At 39.1% G+C, this 20,146-nt stretch overlaps 1 protein-coding gene across 6 annotated transcripts in view; it reads left to right on the top strand.

Moving 5' to 3' along the window:
• Positions 1 to 20,146, top strand: part of DLGAP1 (DLG associated protein 1) — a 403,326-nt gene that overhangs the window by 355,317 nt on the left and 27,863 nt on the right. For all 6 annotated transcript variants that reach the window (XM_088054765.1, XM_088054779.1, XM_088054756.1 and 3 more), the window contains one exon: positions 17,209 to 17,582. In XM_088054765.1, coding sequence (XP_087910891.1) covers positions 17,209 to 17,582 — 374 coding nt within the window. The remainder of the gene's footprint in view (positions 1 to 17,208; positions 17,583 to 20,146) is intronic.

Here is a 20,146-nt window from a genome sequence, read left to right as displayed (position 1 = left end):
ATAGTGGCCTGAGAGTCAGTAGGGAAAGAGGAATTCAGCTGTAATCACACCTGTTTGGGGAGGGCAGTGAGGCTCAGGAAGAGCATCTGCAAGGCTGCAATGTGAGGCTGGGCTGGGTAAGGGGCGGAAGGAGAGGCACAGTAGAAAACACAGCAAGTGTTTGTAATACAGAGAGAGATGAGGACACCCCAAGGTAAAGGTCTTCTTTTTCCTACAGGAAGCATGGGTTTTTTGCCTAGATGCTTGTTAGAGTGGAAGACTGTCCAGGAACAGTCAGGACAAAGTCAGGAGAACAATGTGTCTGTCTATGTGCGAGCAAGGGAGAAGGGAGTAGTATTTCTGTGAGCAGTGCTCACATGGCGATGTATGGGCTAACAAAAACTGAAAAGGCAGCTATTCTCTCTCTGGATGTAATTTGAAAACCATCATTAATTAAATAATGCTGTCCTTTTATTTCCAAACTAGTTTAAGCTGTAACAGAGTGTAGTCTGTTGAATAATAAATATCCTTGTGTTTCATGGGATGTTCTTTAACTACACAGTGATGCATGTCAAGAAAAAATCTGTGGTTCTCCCTGAGCATGTACAAAGTTGTTTAGATTTGCCTTTTTAACAAGGCTTTTAATGTAATCACTGCAAGGAAATATCATAAGGCAATGGTAGTTTGCAGATGGTCTGGAGACCATATTAAAATAATAAAATCATAAACCAGAGAGTTAAAACACAGGCAAGAAGAGTGCCAAGCAGGCCACAAACATGTGGCAGGAATTTCACTTGCAAACACAAGGGATGGCCCACAAAAGCTGCTCACTGATGGAAGTTCCTATGAGTTTTCACTGATTTCTCTGGTGTTTTGCATCCACCAAAAATGTTTCGTAAGATGTGAACAGCTGGGAAGACAAGGTGTGTGTCTGTGTGCTTTATCCCGTGGTGCAGGGCAAGGATGTGAATGCCTTTTAGCAAAACCAGGGTCCCATCAACAGTGGGCAAGGGAAGCTGGCAAGTCACCAAAGCTGCCACCTGCGATGTGTCAGCTTCCACAAAAAAAAACAAGCGTGTTGCATGTGATCTATTACCTATTTTTTTGAATGGACAGTAGAATGGGCTCACCTGCCTGTTTCACCTGCAGTTCTGGCAGCACAAGAGAGCTGTAATAGGTGCTGCCCCTTAGACTGGGTTTCAGCTGCTTGGTGGCACTGGAACAGGAGTTCCTGGCATACTGGTGATCTGAGTGTTTCTGAACATACAGTTGAATGTTTACTTAACAAATAGTCTACAAATAACAAATATCCTCAAATGTTGGTCCTTATTTCAAGTTCAAAGCTGTTATGTTTTCATGAATTCCAGAGGGAAATATCTACTCTGTACAAAGTACCTTTTTAAACCATAACCAACTAATAAAATATTTATAGTCTTTATATTCTATTCAATAGCACAGCAAAAATTACATGGATTTCTGTGTTTCTCCCCTCCAAGGCTGTGCACTAAAATGAACACAAAATGGCTACTTTCCATTATTCTGTAGCCTCCTTAGTGACTAATGGATCCCATCTACAACAGCAAACAGGTCTGTATCTGCATTCTGCAAACTGCTTTTCTCTGAGCAGCCAGACAAAACCCCCACAAATGCATGCCTTTGAACACTGGGATGCAAAAACTAGGGAGGTCATTTTATTTTTTAAGAGAAGCTAGCCTGAAAATAATTTGTGTTCTTTTTATCCTGTGTTAGACACAGATGATTAGTCTGAAAGGTAAAGAAAATTCTCTTCAAGTAAATTAATCTATTCATGCTTAGATGAGCTATTCTTCTGCTCTGGCAACCTGTGGAAATGGTAATCTAATCATGCCACAGTATTAGTATCCAATATGCTGAAAACTTGTAATTCATAGCTCAAGGGGAATGTGAAAGATAGTTGAGAATCCAGTAATTATAGGGTTGGTGTTAGACTGAGCAGTGAAATAATGTGCATTATTTTGCTCATACGCAGAATTTTTTTTCAGCCCATAGTGAGCAACTGAGCTGGAGGGTGTTTGTCTTTGACAAAAAGTTGTAGGACACCTGGACTATTAACTATAGCCCCCTCCTTGTCCCAGTAACACCTGTATAAAAATAGATGTACATGCATGTGCACTTACCTTAAAGCTGAAGAAAACTTTTTTGAGAAAAAACATTTCAGAGTGTATCCCCATATACTGTTCTGTAAAGTAAAGAACTGGCAGGGAACTAAGTTGCATTTGGATCCAAACCAGTTCCTGCTGGAGACACTCACCTCTTTAACATGTGGTGTTTACCTAGTTTCCCTGTAGGAAAGGATCACCTGGGCAGATTCGTCCTCATCTAGAAAGGCCCAGGACACTGGCCAAGCCTTTGAAACTCTTCTGCTCACTTCCCATAGTATTTTAGTTTTGAGGTTTTAGCCTATTTATTACTGCAAGTTCTATATGTTTTTATTTAGTGTTGGGATTTGAGTCTGCATACTCAGTGTTACAAGATACTTTGGGACTTAACATGAAAGCTGTGGATAGACCAAATAATCCCTCCCAGTGTCATATGATGAGGAAGCTGAGAATGCTACCCAAAAGGAGCGTCCCATAAAAAAAATTGTACAAACCCCAAATACCCAAAGATACAAACTGAAGCTTGGCAGAAGAGAATGCCTTGAAATTTGTTGCATCAGGCAAGATGAGAAGAAAATTAAAACTCAAAGGCAGAGTTGAAGATGAACATAGCTTTGTATGTGTATGCATGGGTGGCTGTATTTATGTGTTCAGGCAAGTACGAGCACACAGGTATTTACTGTCCTTGTGGGCTCCTCTTCCCTGCCCCACACGCAGTGCCTCACCCACCTGTCACCCTGATGCAGGTTATACAGCGTGGGGTAAGATTTTCCAAATGTGCTTCCAAGAACAATAATGCCATATTGGTTTTATTAGAAAACTGCATGTGCACAGTAACAATTCATCTAGCCTCTGCCTCATCTGGCAAAGTGCAAAAAACCACTATGCAGTCAGGAACATGTGTTAATGATGCAACTGATGTTAAAATTGTCACGTAGGATGCATTTCACACATGACAGGCTGTGGAAGGTCATGGGAAGCTCAGTTCTTTACCAAGTGGCGCACAGCAGTCTAAAAAATGTGAAGTATAGCCTTTTTAACCCAATTTTTCTTTTGACGACGTGTCATTTTTAAGGGAGAGGGAAGTAATGTGTGCTCAGCTCTCCTTAGTGAGGCTAATACCATAATCTAGGAGGTCTTACTTTTTAACTTATAAAAGTGGAAATGAGGAAAAGAAGGCTCTGGAACATTTCAGAGCAGCTTAGGACACAAACTGTAACACTAATTAGAGTGAATAGTGTTTCCATCCTGGAGGACTCTTAACATGCTAAGCAATGGAACAGGCTCCCTAGGAAAGTGGTGGAGTCACCATCCCTGGAAATGTTAAAAAACCAAGCAGGCGTGGCACTTCCTGATATGATTTTAATGTATGGTATTCTTTTGAAGGTTGGACTTGATGATCTTGAAGATCTTCTCCAACCTCCATGATTCTAGGATTCTGTGTCCAACAGACCACTTCCATTCTGTTGTGTAAACATGGCAGGGTTTGAAAATATAATTATTGAAATTATTTCTCTCTTGAAATGTTTTGCAATTTTTCCTTTATCATTATAGAGTTGTTTATAAATAGATATTTATTTTGCCTTATAAGAGTCTAAATTCACCTTGAATAGACACAAAGGGATTCCACACAGGTATGTATAAAGAACATTAAAGGTATACTTTTCCAACTTCATTTTAAGCTTTTATGTAAAGAAAAGTATTACTATATTTTTTTTAATTATGTAAAAGTATTAGAAAATAAGAAAAAAGGAGAAAAAAAGGTTCCTAGACTGGTGACTTTTTACTTGGCTTTAGGGGGTTAAAAAAATTGTTCACAAGAAGAAAATAGGGAGAAATACAAAATAATCTTGTCCTCTTGAGATGACATTTTTCTCTTGATAAGCAGGTCAAATCACCAGGTTCTCAATCTCAAAGAAAACTGCTGTGGTGGCCTGCTTGGCTGTCAGTACATAGCACATTCAACACATGTATAGAAAAGTCAACTGAATGGGGTAACAAGAAAAATGTGACTCACCCACTGGACTAAGCACTAAATTCAGGAAAACTGCTCAGGAAGCTCCTCTTCATTTTTTTAGTATATTTCACTCCTGGTATACGTGAATTAAACAGAAGTCTTAGACACAAAAGAATGGCATTGTATGTGTAATAAGCTGCTTTGAAATTATTAAAATGTCTTTGTTCATGCTTTTTCTAATCATTGTGCAGGTAGGGGAGTCTGTGCCCTTAGAAACCTTAGACATGAACAAGTTCATGCACACACTTTGTTGCTGTTTCCTTCACCCAAGTCACACAGCCAAAGTATCTTGAATGTTGCCCCTTTTAGTTTCTAAAAGCTGAAGGGAGTCAGACATGCCTGACTTTTGACAGACTGAAGAAAACAAAGGTTGTGGGAGAAGACTGCTGGCTCAATGTGCTGTACTTCTCTGCAGTAAAGTCTCTCTAACTCTGGAAATGCTCCAAAAGTACTGTGGTTATTCCACAATAGCTCTTCATCTGGATACCCTTAATCTCAAGTAAAAACGGGGGTGTAGTGATTCAGTTTAAACCACTTCCAAAATGCATAATTACTCCAGAGTAATAGCTCTTCTGGAAAGCATCCAACTAGCCTCAGCCCATCCTCTCAGCTGGGTGCAGTGCAGCCCTGGATGATGCTGCTGTGACCTAGAGCAAGGCACACTCTGTGTATCCTCTTACATCTCCTGAAATAAAAAGTCAATTATATTAATATTGTTAGTAACAAGAGCTGACTGATTTACTCACTGGAACTGATTTTAATCTTAAATTTTAATATTTTTTTTTCAGTTCACGAGTTGTTTGTGAACAGTCATTATTACTCATGTATTTGTTTTTCATTTGTTAGCAGGCCGTTTAGGAAAAGCAGACCCTGGCCTGTGGATTATTCATCATCTGTCCATTTTAATTATTTTCTTTTTGTGCTCAGTGATTGTCATTTGACAGTGATGCTGCTCAGACTCTGTAATTTGATGAGAACAAATAATGAATAACCACATGTTAACCAGGCAGATAAAGGTGCTGGTGTTAAGACAGACATTCTTCAAACATTCGTGCAAACAGAAATTGAGGTCATAGAAAGGTTTTCAAGCAAAGCAGAGATGAACGAAACAGTGTGAGTTGAACCAGGCTGAGATCTGTTCTGCTTAGCATCCTTGGTTTTGACCAGCATTTGCAGCTATTTGTATTAGTGCATTTATTTATTTATATATGTATGTATTTATTTTTAACTGACCAATTTATACAAGAGGATCCAGATTTGATTTCTTCCCCTTTCTTTCACGTCCTGTAAGCCTGTGGTAGCATCATCAGTCAGAGATTTGGGTTTACCCAGTAAAGCCTCAGAAACAGATTCTGAGATGAGAAAGATCTCTGAGTCTCAGAAATTCCAGTAGGAACTGGAATAATCCAATCCAAAATAAATACCAAGACTACATGGTAATATGGGGGTGTGATAAAAGGGTCTTATTAGAGGGATGACTAAGAAGAGGAAGTTTCAGGATGGGGCAGGAAACTGTAGGGAGAAAAGTCAAAAATTGGAGTCTTGGTTAAAAATTTGATCTGTCCTGCATTTTATGCGCTGAGAGGTCTGAAGTGTTGGCTATGTGCATGTGAAATTGTAGGATTCATTTTGTTGGCATGGCAAAGATTTTTCTATTTTCCTTGTAATCTACAGTAAGCATTTATGTAGTCTAAAGATTCAAAAGGTCTAAATAATTTGAAGTGTCAAAATTCGTTTGGGCTTGTTTGCTTTCTCTTCTTGTGTCTGAAATAGGTGTCCTGGGTCTACCCTTTGACTTAGTCAACCCAGAATGTCTGGGTTTATCTTTTAGATAAGTCACTACAAAATGCATTATTAATTGTTTTACATTTAAGTAAAGGTGAGAAATGCTAAAATTATTTTACTGTCTAGGGGTTAGAGAAAAGGGAGATGCTAATTCCAAAATCTCTTGCTAAAGTAAGCTGTAAGTGGAAAATAAAATTAGTGGCTTGGAGAAAGAAGAGTTTATTCTCATGGTTCTATACTGTGACAATGCTTCTTGTCCTTGTGGAAATTATGTAAAATAAACCCATTATTTTTGCCATTGGAATGATACGGCACAAATTCAGCGTTTCAGGATCATGATGGCAAGTTTTAAATTTTCCACCTCTACTGGACTGGTTTGGTTTTTTTTAATACCAAATAAATGAACAAAAATCAAGGAAAAAAGCTGTTAGACTATTATCAGGCATGCAGTTAGTGTCTCCAAGGAAGATATGGGGGTTTGTGTCTGACATCTCCTTCAAACTGTGAATCTGCATTACAGGCATTTTTTAAATATATTGAGAAATATGCTGAAAGAAATTGCAATGTCTTTCACTCAAACCTTGCTTAGAAGTCAAACAAGACTGGTCTGTCCTCTTTCATGCATGCCAGGGCTACAATCTTTCTGTATCTAAATGTCTTCTGGGTGCTAACTCAGGACTCCCAACAATAAGTGATTTTTGTGCTCAGATTTATTGAAATGCTCTTATCTGTACACTATAATGACTGTAAATGAGATGTCAGTATTTTCTGTGCTCTGATCTAGGGCTGATCATTAGGAATTCTTCACACTAAGAGTATTTTCAGCTGACTTGTTGCATTATTAAGTAGGACCCTTGTCATAAAAACAAGCAAATAGCTGAAAGGATGAGGTCACTTGTGGTGACCTCAGCCCTGTCACTGAGCAAGGATGTAACTTGTTCATTTGAATGTAAAATGAGAGGATAGAAATCAGGGTTTGGTGTACATTTCAATTCCTCTCAACAGCAAATGTTTATTTCAAATATATTTTTCATATGCATTGCTCACTAAACTATTCATTTTTTTTCAAGTCAATTCAAGAAAAGTGTTGACATTCTCAACTCTCTGTTTTGATATTTTACCTGAAAATTGGGCCAAAGATAAGTATAATTTCTTGTGTAAATACTTTACCTACATTTCCTCCTCATTTGAGACTGGATTGGATTTTCCCCCACAGTGCTAGAGGATATGCCCTGACAGGTGACTTTTCACAGGTCATCTGATAACCTTATCAGCAGAGGCAGAACTTTTGAGCTGGGGTGTAATTCTCTCTCTCTCTCAGGTGACAAGTCACTGTTCAGCCCAGAGCACAGATTTAGCTGTAATTTTCCTTCTTCCCTCCCTTCTTCCTACATCAAGCTCTTGCTTATGGTTTTGGTTTGGATTTTTTAGGAAATACATGAGCATAACTTGCTTGTTTTAGACATTCCTGCTTGGATTGGAGCATCTCAAAAGTGATAAGCGTGCTGAAAAATGCAGTACTGGCTGCTTAAAAACAAGTCAGTACTTCCCTGTCTGAACAGATGTTCTTGCTCAACAGGCACGTGATACTTTTCTTCCTGAAACCCGGTTTTCTACAGTTATGTTTATAAGGACTTTATCTATGGGAATAACATAGTGTGTTGTTATACCTGCATAGGTTTTTCAACCCCATAGTGTTACATTGAAATAAACAGTAAAATAGTTTAAATCAATTCTTGTGGTGCTTCATGGCACATCATAGTAGCTAAAAAGTTGTTCCTATTGTTTTTATCAAACACATTCTTCTTTTGGTTGACACTGGCTTTTATTTTCTTGCCTTTTGTGCTCATACAGTTTCTTCTCAATATCTATCTGATTAAAATATAGCAGCCCTTCATCATCTCTGTCATTTCAATAACTTTTAAGTCTTAGACAAATTATTTAATAAAATCGTAAATATCGAGTAGCATAAAACAAGATTCTCAAAACTCAAATGTTGACTTTTGACACAATGTGAAAGAAGTAATGCCTTGGTGGCACCAAGTACTGAGAAAAAAAAATTAAACATATACTTTGTTTTGAGTTTAAAGAGATTTGAGTTAATTGCTAGATCAGATTACAAAGTGCTTTTTGCTCTGAGGAATCACAACCTATACTCAGCAGCATCATAAAGTAGTTTGATAAATAATGTAGGTGGCTATTGTACCAAAAATAGTAAATCTCACCTCATATTGGCTGTATTAAGTGTATTTGAATAGTCTATGTGAGAGCAATGACTTTTTGGATTTTTTAAAATCTTCTGAACAGCCTTAGGGTTGAATAGCATGCAAAACTGGTGAATCTACATTTCTGTATTTGCTGTGTATTCCAGTCCCCTAATGACTGGATGAATATAACTGTCCTATATGTGTATGTATGTATATTATATAGATAAAGATATAGATAGATAAATAGATATAGGTATAGCTATATATATATCTATCTATAGCTATATATATATATATCTATAGCTATATAGATATAGATATAGATATAGAGATATACTCACAGCTGTCTCATAGTGCAGAACTTTCCCATTGTAGGCCAGCTTTGAAAATGTCATTAATAACAATACATTAGAACAATGCATGTTCATTGTGTTCTCTGGCTTAGTGTAGTTTAAAAAAAAAAATCCCAGATATAAAAGTAAGCAAACCATGCAGGCATAACTAAACTCAAATACAGAAACTCTGAAAACTGATTATGACCCAGAAAATTAAATTTCACAAATTCTTACTGGGTTAAATGATACTTACAGTTTTTACTGGATTGGAATGGATATAACTGATAACAGTGTACAGCTTGCACACCATGGCATAAAAGGAAATTACTTCAAAATCATTGAACTGATGCAGTTAATCGCAATAAATTATTTTAAAGAATCACTCTTATTTCCTTCATTTTCATTTAAGTTTAAAAAAAAGCACATTAACAGTTATATTCACTTCTAAATATGTCCACATCAGGGGTGAGTTTGTAGCAATTCAAACTAATTAATTTCTAAGCCAGTTGAGATGCATCACTAATCAAATTCTGTGAGACCAGCTTGATACCAATGTGTGCAATAATACAGAATTCTGCTTACCCTACCTTAAGTTTATTAAGTATTCAGAAAATCACTGGGGGTAAAAACCAGTAGAAACTTGTTTTCTTGCTAACATCAGCAGCAAACAAAGGTTCATTTCCAGGCTGAGGAATAGGGAACAACTTTTACAGACATTTTTTTCTTATATGGAAATCACACTTCGAAATGTCGATACCCCAGCCAAGTGTTGCCTTTTGAAAGTTAGCTACAGTGAAGAGCTTAAAAGAAAATCCTTTCCATAATGTTGAAAAGAGTGATGCAAGATTAATACCTAGATAACTTAAATGCTACATGATTAGATTACTCAGAGATAATTGGCTTGCCTAAGTCTCTTCTAGGTTCACAGGTTGGTTTCTGGAATTCAGATATTCAGAAGGGATGTTCTTTAGTCCAACCTCCTGTGACAGAACTATACAATTTCAAATTGTTATTTCTCAATCAAATTTGTGACAAGCTCCTCCTGAAATGACTGGTAAACTTGCTTTATCATCACTCTGCCACCATGAAAACGATGAGACATTGGCAGCAGAGGTTCAGGAAGGACAAAATGCAGTTCTTTACAAACTGTGAAGGAAGGCACATCACACACAGTACTTGCTTCAGTAAAGATCAGGAGATTGATACTTATATGTGGGCTTGGTTCTGACCACACATCTATCTTGATGTATCTCCAGGTTTGATAGGGTTTAAGCCTCCTGGATGCTCAGATATTAACTATTCCTTCTGCAACTGAAGGGAGAGCATATATACAAGAGTGTATTAACATGGCCAGCACCAGTAGTTGCTACTATTACATGGTAATTTCAAGAAACAGCACCTAAAGTGACATGCCCAGACACAGTGGAACATGTGAGCTCCACTATGGAACACTGACTTTTGGCATGTTAAAAGAGCTACTGACACAGACTAGAAATTAGGTTTTATATTCACACTTTGGGTGAGGTTTTCAAGAATCCAAATCCAATTTAGAAATGTAATCAAGAGACAGGTTTTGAGTTATTAGCACCAGGAACTTGCAATGTGCACTTGCAGACAAATTCTTTACATTCAACCATTATGCAGTAGGCAAAGAAATAAGTGGTGAGTTTTTCAGAGCATGCTCAGAAAACTTCTAAATACATCTTCTAACTACAGTGACTAGATACTTGCAGACAGTTCAACCCCCTGTGTTTCAGAAAACTTTGAGTTTGGTTCTTGTACTGTGTTTTTATTTAGATCTGTTTACATAGATGTGTCTGTATTTGGTTAGCACAAGTCCACATTTTAAAAAAATTGCCCATTTTGTTTTATTAACATTACTGCCGAGGGGAAAAGATGCAAATTCTAGAACTTGAGAGTGCTGCAGTAATAAATAACAAAGTGTTATATCAAAGTGCCAGTGAAGTTGCTTCCTGGAAAATATATAGGAAAAAAATCTGATTTCATTAAGCTGAATATCATTACATTTATTTACTGTTACACATTCTTGATCTAAGTGGGGTAAACTACCATATTTCACAAGGTTTTCTTTGCTTTCCATAAGTGCCTTTTACAAAATGAAAGTATTGATATTCAGAAAGCTTATTAATTTCTTACTATGATTATTTTATGACATATAAGTTCTGAAACATAAAATACTTTCAAGTACCCTATTTTTATCTAAAATTATAAGGTTTCATGTTTTGCATTACTGCTCCAATACTGGGGGGAAATAAAGTTTTGGTAAAGTGCAGAAAGCATTTGAATGGTTTGCCAGACTTAGTTTAAGCAACAGATCAAGCAGTGCTTCCCAATTTTCTCAGAAAAAAAAAAGTGCTGTACATGTGAAAAGATGGTAAATAATTCACATGCTGACTAAAAAAGACCACTCTGCTGTAATGTCTTCCTATTTTCTTGTCCTTCATCGTGTTTGACTGAATGTAGAGGTTGATATTCTGTATCAGAGACCTTCTACCACGACTGTACTAAAGCATTTGAATCTTCAAATTTATAGGAGAGATTCTGTCCTGAACAGACTCACATCCTTGAAGTTCTTGGTGGTGTTTTTCCAGATGCTTTGTTTTTAGCCAAAGGTTAGGGGCAAGGCCAAAACTGTTTCTCTTCTGGTTTCTCTCAGCCTGACTGAATTTCAGCAGATATATATGATGCCTGTGTGCATATAGCTGTAAATAGAGCCAAGTGCTAATTGCTTGACACCGGTAAAGTTTACAAGTTTTGGGACTTAAATATTATAAGCCATCAGTGATCCACTCTAAGTAATAACTTTCAGTTAATGTGAAATCTTTTTTCCAGAGATTCAGTTGTTTATAGACTCCTGACTTTTGGGGCACAAGAGTTGAATTGCTTAAGTTGTGTGCTGTTAATGTACTGGTCATTTTTATAGAGAGAGAAGTTCAGCAGTGCTTGTGTGGTACAAGAAGTAAAGTGAGTCTCCTAGGAAGCCTACATGCCCTGGATTTTGTCCGTACATCCATAATTTGTGATAATATCCTAGTGATAAACTGCATTTAGCAGATACTTCTGGCTGTCTCACCTGTTCTCTGCACAGTAATTCAGCTTCCCAGGGACAGCAATTAAGCTTCTGACTGGCATCAGCAGCTTCCAGCAGAAGAAATTAAAAGGAGAAAAAAAATCTGCTGGAGAAATATTCACCTGTCATCCACTGGGTATGCACATGCAGATTTTCCAACTCAATTCATTTGAGATGCAAGATGAGCCATATTTAGTCTCTCCTTCAGGAGATCCTTCACTGTATCCATCTGGGAAGCTGGAGGCACCCAATTTACAAACAAAAATGTCCAGACTTATGAAAAGGTCACCAGCACCGGCTTTAAACCTACAAGTACATGGTATAGTAAGTCTGTGGTGCTACTGTGTGCCATAAAAATAGATTAAATACTTTGTATAAATTTCTGCAGGATTTTGGCTAGATGTTTTGCTTGTTTCCTAAGCCAGTGAAGCTTAGGCTTTCATCAAATAAGGTATCAGCTTGGCAGTGAGGGAGGTCTGGAAAAAGTGTGGCCTTGGCAGAATTCCTGATGGTGTGGTATCTAGATTTCAGTAGTTCTCATTTGGGATAATGACATCCATAACTCACTGTGGTATTATTCCCTCAGGCAGTTTAAAACTTCTTATAAAAGACTTTGCCTCAGTTTTGTAATAGTAAATCTCTACATCCTCAGAAACCATCTGCTTGGTTTTTTATTAAGATAATGCATGCTCTGTTTTCATACCATTTTTTTGCATGTAAAAATAACAATACAGGATCTGAAACCCTACTTTCAAGCATTCCCCCCAAAACTCAAAAAAATAAGGAAGTAAGCATATGGTTTGAGCCTAACAAGGCAAATGAAGCAGTGCACCTCTAAACCCAGAGGCTGCTGCAGCCCTGAAGCTTAGGTCTGCTGAGATGTGACTATATCCGCGTTTCGTGTGGCAGCTGTGTGAGGTGCAAGGGCAGCACTGTTAATGCACCCATTTAACAGACAGTAAATCACAAGACTGAGGTCCATCTATGAAGCATGGAAGAACTCCTGCTTTTTATCCTTATACTTAGCTGTGTACAAGTTAGAATCGTTGACTCATAGAATGGTTTGGGTTGAAAGCAATCTTAAAGATCATCTCCTTCCAATCCCTGTGCCATGGGCAGGGACACCACCCACTACACCCGGTTACTCAGTATCCAACCTGGCCTTGAGCACTTCCAGGGGTGGTACACCCGTAAGTTCTCTGGGCACCCTCCAGTGCCTGACCACCCTTCGAGTAAATTTCTGCTTAGCATCTAATTTAACCCTGCCCTCTTTCAGTTTAAAACCACTACCCTTGTCCTGTCACTATCTGCTCATATAAAAAAATCCCTCTCCCTCCTTCCTAAGATACTGGAAGGCGACAGTGAGGCCTTTGTGGAGCCTTCTCCAGGCTAAACATCCCCAGCTCTCTGAGCCTGTCTTCACAGGAGAGGTGTTTCAACCAATTGCTCATCTTCATGGACTTCCTCTGGACCCACTCCAACAGGTCCACATCTTTCTTGTGCTGAGAAAGTTGTGTCCTTTGTTGTTCCTTTCAAACTGTGGATTTCATGCTTTTTCTCAGAAGAAACACTATTACATTACTTAATTTTAAATTTGCACGTTCGTGTATTCTTATTAATCAGGTTTATATAAGACTGCCAAATTAGAAAGATATTACTGATGTGTCTCATCACTTGAACTGTTCAAAGCACTGCATGAATTTGATCCCTTCACAAATATTAATCTGCCTTGGGGTTCTCCTGAGCACCCATTCACTCAGTTAAAAATTTGTGTTTGCATGCTGATGTTTGTTCCTGAGGGCTCATCTCCCCTAGTGAGCATGTTTAAACAACTGAAGTACTCTTACAATGAAACATTCAAATTCAAGCCTTTATTATTATGCAATCTGGGATTATTTTTTTTATCATTAGACTTCCTTCTGAACTGGGTGGTTGACACTCCCTGTTCCAAATTCCTGTCTCATGAGCTAGTTGTTTGGAAATACTGGCTAGGAAGACAAAAACCTTGCTGCTTTTTTTTTTTTTTTTTTTTTAATCTGGAGAGTGGTTTTTTCACTAGGTATTTGGGATTAAACTGTAACCTGATGGCAGTCCACAGAAATAGGGTAAAGATCAAAAGGAAAAGGAGAGCATGACTTGGAGGACTGATGCATTGGAAACAGTGAGCCTGATTCAAAGTGCTTTGGCTGTCTGAGGATTCTTGTGCATGACTTAACTAGTTTCTGGATTAAACCTCGCATATGCCCTAGGAGAGGAATGTGTACCTGCTTCAGCACCATGTGCTCTCTGGAAAAACTGTGGAAACTAGTCTGTTTTGTCAAACTGAGGGTTCTTTTACTATTCTGAACCAGAGATTTCTGATTAACTCCGTATCTAAACAATTTAATGATTCACGAGACTACTTTGACTTGACTCTCCAGTCAGATCAGTTTCCGTGCAGAACTTCACTCCTTGATCTATGTCCAAGAACATATTTATCAGGGTATTTATACAGCCCTTTAAATTCACTTCCTTATGTGAATTAAACTAGCTTTCATAGTTTGAAAGGTCCCTGTGTGTGAAGTGAGGATTTCTCCAAATTTTTCACGTGTCCCATGATCCTGTAGCGTTCTGCCTCTGAGTCCTCCTGCCGGGCAGTCTGTGCCGCAGGAGAGCTGGAGAGATGACTTTCCTCCTTTGCCTGCATGGATGTGCTCTCCCCGAATGCTCAGCCTCTCCTGCCTGGACAAGGAGAGCATCAGCATTTTGACAATTTTCTTGGGGGGGGACTCGTTTTGCTTTTCGAGCAGCTTGGCATTCAAAATACCGTGGCCACTTGAAGAGCCGCAGATCCTTCAGGTTGCCCTGACACAGGTTGCCAGGTACTGGTGGCACACGAAGAGCTGTTGCCCAGAAAGCCTTTCATTGTTGAGCCTCAGCAGCTCGGAGGGCTCGGCCAGCTCCGGCATTGAGAGCAGCTGCCTCCGACAGCGGCGGCGGCCCCGGCATTGTTTTGGTGTCGTTTCTGCAGAGGAGCGGCAGGAGCTTACATCATTTCCAGTAATGAAGTGCCTGGGGTTCTTTTATGACTTGCACACTCTGCTTCTCTGGAGCTGTACAGTATGTGCTGCGTGACTCCAGGGAAACTGAGGATTTGTTTTGACTTGCTAAAAGAACGTTTTGCTATTTCTCTTTACAATTTCACCATATGACTTGTCAATTCTCTCCCCCTCTTAAGAATAACTTCAGATTTAATTAGCTGAGTGCAAACATCTTTCATTGCGGTGTGGATTATACTCCTCATTGAGTACATTTACCAACAGAATGAAAGCTTAATCAGGCGGTTCTGTATTTGTACTGCTGTGTCCAGAGAGCATGGTAGCTGTCAATAGACAGTTGCTGTTGACTTTTTCTAGTGCAGGATGCCCAGTGATGTGGGGACCCATCTTGTTAAGGCTTGCTCTTTGGTTCTGATGCTCTCTCTCCTACCTAAAATGCCTTTTCAAGTGTTTCATTACCATTTCCCTCTCTGCTATGTGAGAAAAATGATACTTATGTGCGGTGCTGGGATGTACTGAAGGTGCTGACATGTCCCCAGAAGTTCCCCAGTGACGTTTTCTAGCATATTTTAAATGGTAAAATTTATACTTTGCTGAATTGCAAAGTAGCATTTCTCATGAACCTCTATTAGACAAGTTTGGCACCAGCTTCCCAAAGCATTACCTGGATATCTGCATGTGTGTGCTTTGAATTCCTCTGTGCTGAATTGCAGTTCGCATTTCCACGACTCGGAGAACGTTCTCCTGACCATGAACCACCCAGAGTGTTTCTGGGGTGTCCTGACTCAAGCAACAGCCTCCACAATTCTCCATGAGTCCTGGAGTACATGACTGTTCTGCAGCAGCAGCAGCTGATTTACCTGCATGTGCTGTCACAACAAATGCTTTTTGACAGCATCAAAACCAATGAAAAACAGCACAATATTTATAATCCCCTTTGTACAACTGTCATCTTTTCTGTTAGCTCCCGGTATCAACCTTGTCATAAGCACTTCATAAAACACCTTTAACCCTATTAGCGATTCACTTCCCCAGAGTTAAAATTTGACAAGTCCATTTTTAGCCATCTCTTCTCTCAGAGATGCCGTGGTTTCAGTTTGATTCTTCAGAAGTGAATCATAGTTTCAAAACCCTCACTACCTGAAACACTCTCTTTTTCCATTAGCACTCAACGTGTTTAACATGGGTTCAGACATGTTATCAGAAACTTATACTAGAGTCCTTTAAAAAAATCCCGTGTGATTTCATGCCCTGGAAACACCTTCTACACTGTAACTATTCCTACAGCTATGGGGAGATATGAGGCATATGGATGTGAGCTAGTCAAATTAATACCATAATGGCTTCTGGCTCAACAAGCAGATACAGAGCAAACAGAGAGCAGAACAGCTGTAGTAGAGTTACCTTTTATGTGGGTGGCATAGACGTCTGCCAATTAAAATGATCTGATGAATCATTTCTTGCCATATGATTACTGTTAATAAGAATTTATGTTAACAAGTTTGTGTCTGAACTTTGCACAGGTTCATGCCTGCATTTATTTTGTTAAAAAATAGAGCATATCATGATTGTTTTTTGTTCTTAATGGACTTTCTTTCCTCCCTTGAAAGCACTCCAGGACTTCAGTAATGCAGAGCTGCCAACTAACCCTTAAAGGAAGATGTTTTAATCTCCATGTAGTGCTTTCTGTATGTAATTCTGTGTATACAGAAGAATAGCTTTTACCTGGGAACCTCAAGCTAAGTTTATAACTCCACACAGCAGCACTTACAAAGAGAGTGTGGCCCTCAGAATATGAACTTTTATTACAGTGTTTGTTACTGCAAACATTAATACTTACACTTTAGCACTGACAGACAGATTTTAGCCATTGACTTCATAACACTAATTCGCTGTGTGTAAAATCAAGTGATTTTTTTTTCCAGAATGAAATTATGTTATATTTATGGTGAGAAATTAGGCATGGCAAAATGTTCTTTTAAATACGTTCTCAACAACTTACAAAGCATTTCAAAATATTTAAGAAGTTTGTGCAGCAAGGGAGACATTTTATAGAAAGAAATACACAAGTCCAAACATGGTGAGTGTTAACAAATTTTGATAAAGGATTATTGGAGACTCATCAGAAAAATGTGGTTTGAAATTCTGCATAAAGTAGGACAGGGTAGAGAGACAGGAAACAATTGCAATAAAACTGCTTAAAGTACAGTTTAGCTGGGATAAGTGGTTGGAGACTTATCATCCTTGTGAATCTTGTTTGAGAGCCATAAGCAGAACAAACGTTTTGGTGGAAGGACTTGTTCCCATGGGACTTAGAACAGTTAATAGAAAATATATTGAGGAAAACAATCCTAAAAAGACAAAGGAGGAACTTGGCAAATAGATACTTTCTCTCCCTATTTGCTCTACTTGCAATTCTGCCACTCACATAGGTGGAATAGAAGACACTGATAAGCAAAGCTTTACTATGGCACTTAGATTGACTTTCGGAGGCTCTTTGGCTAACAGCCTCCTCTTCCCCTCTGCTCTGTCCATGCTTACTGATGCTTTGATATCACATTTGCATCCATTTTCCCTGCAGCATCAATAAAACAAGAACTCTGCTATGTTTTTTCCAGTGTCATCCTGCATTACCACCTACAAGAAGACACCGCCTCCAGTCCCACCGAGAACTACCACCAAACCCTTTATTTCCATCACAGCCCAGAGCAGCACGGAGTCTGCCCAGGATGCATACATGGATGGCCATGGACAGAGGGGAGATATCATCAGTCAGTCTGGACTTAGCAACTCCACAGAAAGCCTGGACAGTATGAAGGCACTGACAGCTGCTATTGAAGCTGCCAATGCACAGATCCATGGCCCAGCAAGCCAGCATGTAGGGAACAATACTGCCACTGTCACCACCACTACAACCATTGCCACTGTTGCAGTAGAAGATAGGAAGAAGGACCTCTTCAAGAAAAACAGATGCTTATCTATTGGAATACAGGTACAGTATATGACATGGAATATATGCTTGCCAGTGTTTTGGATAAAACAGAAAACATCTGTTTTATTGCTCATTATACAGTGTTTTGTGTATTTTTCTTCTTGTCCTGACAGGTACCTATGTAGAACTTGCATCAACATAATCATTCCGCATGGTACTAATGATGTTTTCCTAATTTATCATAAATACATCAGATGCAAGGATTTGTTTGAGTCTCTGTGCTGCTTGTTATTCAGCTCTGTTAAATTACACACATGAGCACTAATCTATGAATCATAACACAGCGGGGGTCAGAAAGGCATGAATTAAATCATTGAAAGGGAATGTGTAAAACAATGATTTACATTACACTATCACCAAAAAAAAATTTCCATCCAGCCTCACTGAATTAATTGTCGCTGCTTATTCATGCATTTAATAATGACTGGTAGCCACTTGAATGAGGCAGCATTGTTCCTATTTCAGCCTCAAGAGCAGAAGATAAGTTCCTTCTGATTTGCCCTTGTTAAAGAAAATTATATTTTGTTACCTCTCGTAGAATGAAACAAGAAAACCAACCTTGCCGAAGTTCATTTCTGTTTACAGAAAGGACAAAAGTAAATAAACTAGACTTGTGTAATCTGCTTTCTTAATTAATCTTTCCCAGCCCCCTACTCCCCCTTAAAAAAATGATGTGCATAGGACTACTGACTATCTGCTTGCAGGATTGGCTTTTGTAACGTAGTACTTGAACTTAAAATCAACTGAGAATCAACACAGGTTTTGACAGGAGATGAATCTCGAGCAAATAGAATAGCAGTCCACAGCTTATCAGCCTTCACAGGAAGACACAATTTTTTTCTTTCAGAAGGTGGTTGTAAGCACAGCACTGTGTGTCTGGACAGGCTTATCTGGTTAGAAAAGTCTAAGAATTTACCACAAAATCTCTATATCAGCCTGATGAGATAGATGAGAGGTGCTGTGCTGAAGTATGCCATCCCAGGGGTAGCTGCTGGAGAAGCTGTGGCTTTTCTCTTACTTCTTGGAAGGGCATTAATAACTATTGCCCGTGGGTTCAGTTCACTGCCTTTGTTGTAGATATTTACTGTTTCACAGTTGTTTGTTTTAGGTATATTCTGAAAGAAGGGCTGATGTTCAGTATTAAACACAGGAGAAAAATCCAGGTGGAACAGGGATAGAGGAAAACACCTGTTATGTATTCCCATTCCCAGCCAACCTTAAAATGCCATTATATCATTGTAATCCTTTATTTCACCAATCCAAGAAACCAAGACTTCTTAGCAAAGACCCTGCAAAATAAGGGGTACAAGGAAATAATTTCCATGTTTGCAGAAGCCAAAATGAGCAATGGTAATGGGAATCATGGTTCTTGAAAGACCATCTCCCTGCTATCTCTCCTTAAGGCAGTGTTGCAAGTAACAAATGCTGCTTTTGAAAGGTATAGAGCCTCAGTTTCCTGAGATCTGAGGAAAAAAGAGCTACAAACACTCTTCAAGCCTTTGACAATTTCCCTCTTAAACTTTGAAGTTTACAGATGACCAGTATAATCACATGAAATAATAATGAAATCTGGGAATGGTGGTACATGAGGGTCTGCCAAGGCAGGATTTGTGTATAAACCCATGAAGATGTGGTACAAACCACCTGAAGCTGGGATGACATGAAGAGAAACCTTCAGCAGCAATACAGCCTTTCAGGATTCCTGTCTGTGCATGGTGCCACCCTCACAGCTGTGCACATCAATGAGATCTTTAGAGTCAGATAGGCTTCACAGATAAGAGAAAGTTACTTCACTAGTCTGCTGTCTAATCCATTTTGCAGCATCGTTGCACAAGCAGTCATGCTGGTACAGCTGAAGGGGTAGTGTGGGAGTAGAAATACCTCAAGATAGGTGTTGATGCCAGAAATTACTTCTCTTACAAACAACTGCCCTAAAGGAAGTAGGTGCACTGTCAGTCCTCTGACTGGCAGTATAGAGTCAGTCTCTCTCCACTGAGTAAAGGGATAGTTCAGGCTTAGTCTGAACTCAGACTAAGTCTATCACCTTTATGATAATTCAACCCATCTCTGTAGAGCAGGGCAAGCTGCATTAGCCACAGGTATATTCTTGGTTTTCTTCCTCCTCTGCCAAATAAACCTAGTGTGCAGTTCTGATGAACCTCCATGTGTGTCCTCTACACCCCTCAGTCACTCTTAGGGCACTGCAAGCCTTCACTGTAAATCTGCTGAGCAAACAAGCAAAGTTAAGCAAAGAAAAGCCCTTCCATCAAAAGGTTGCTTCACTCTGTCAGCTGTGGGGTTTAAGATGTATTTATCTCCCCAGAAACCCCAGTATCAAGGAACTACCTCACCTCACAGAACAGCTTCTCTAACTCCCATCCCTCACCGAGCACATTTCCTGCACAGGCTGGTCAAGTGGCTCTCAACAAGAGGCTGCTGGTGGAACAGTGACTACAGCTGGATACTTTGCATACGCATGGTCAGTTTGAGGCTACAGGTCACTTCATGACACTGTATGGCCCAAAGATTCTGTCTGCTGGAAAATGTTTTCCTTGTATGACTAC

The sequence above is a fragment of the Pseudopodoces humilis genome, chromosome 1 (genome assembly GCF_049639895.1).
Source record: "Pseudopodoces humilis isolate 2021_Gansu_Grassland_sample_001 chromosome 1, ASM4963989v1, whole genome shotgun sequence".
Classification (NCBI taxonomy): domain Eukaryota; kingdom Metazoa; phylum Chordata; class Aves; order Passeriformes; family Paridae; genus Pseudopodoces; species Pseudopodoces humilis.
This window is presented reverse-complemented; position numbering and strand designations above follow the sequence as displayed.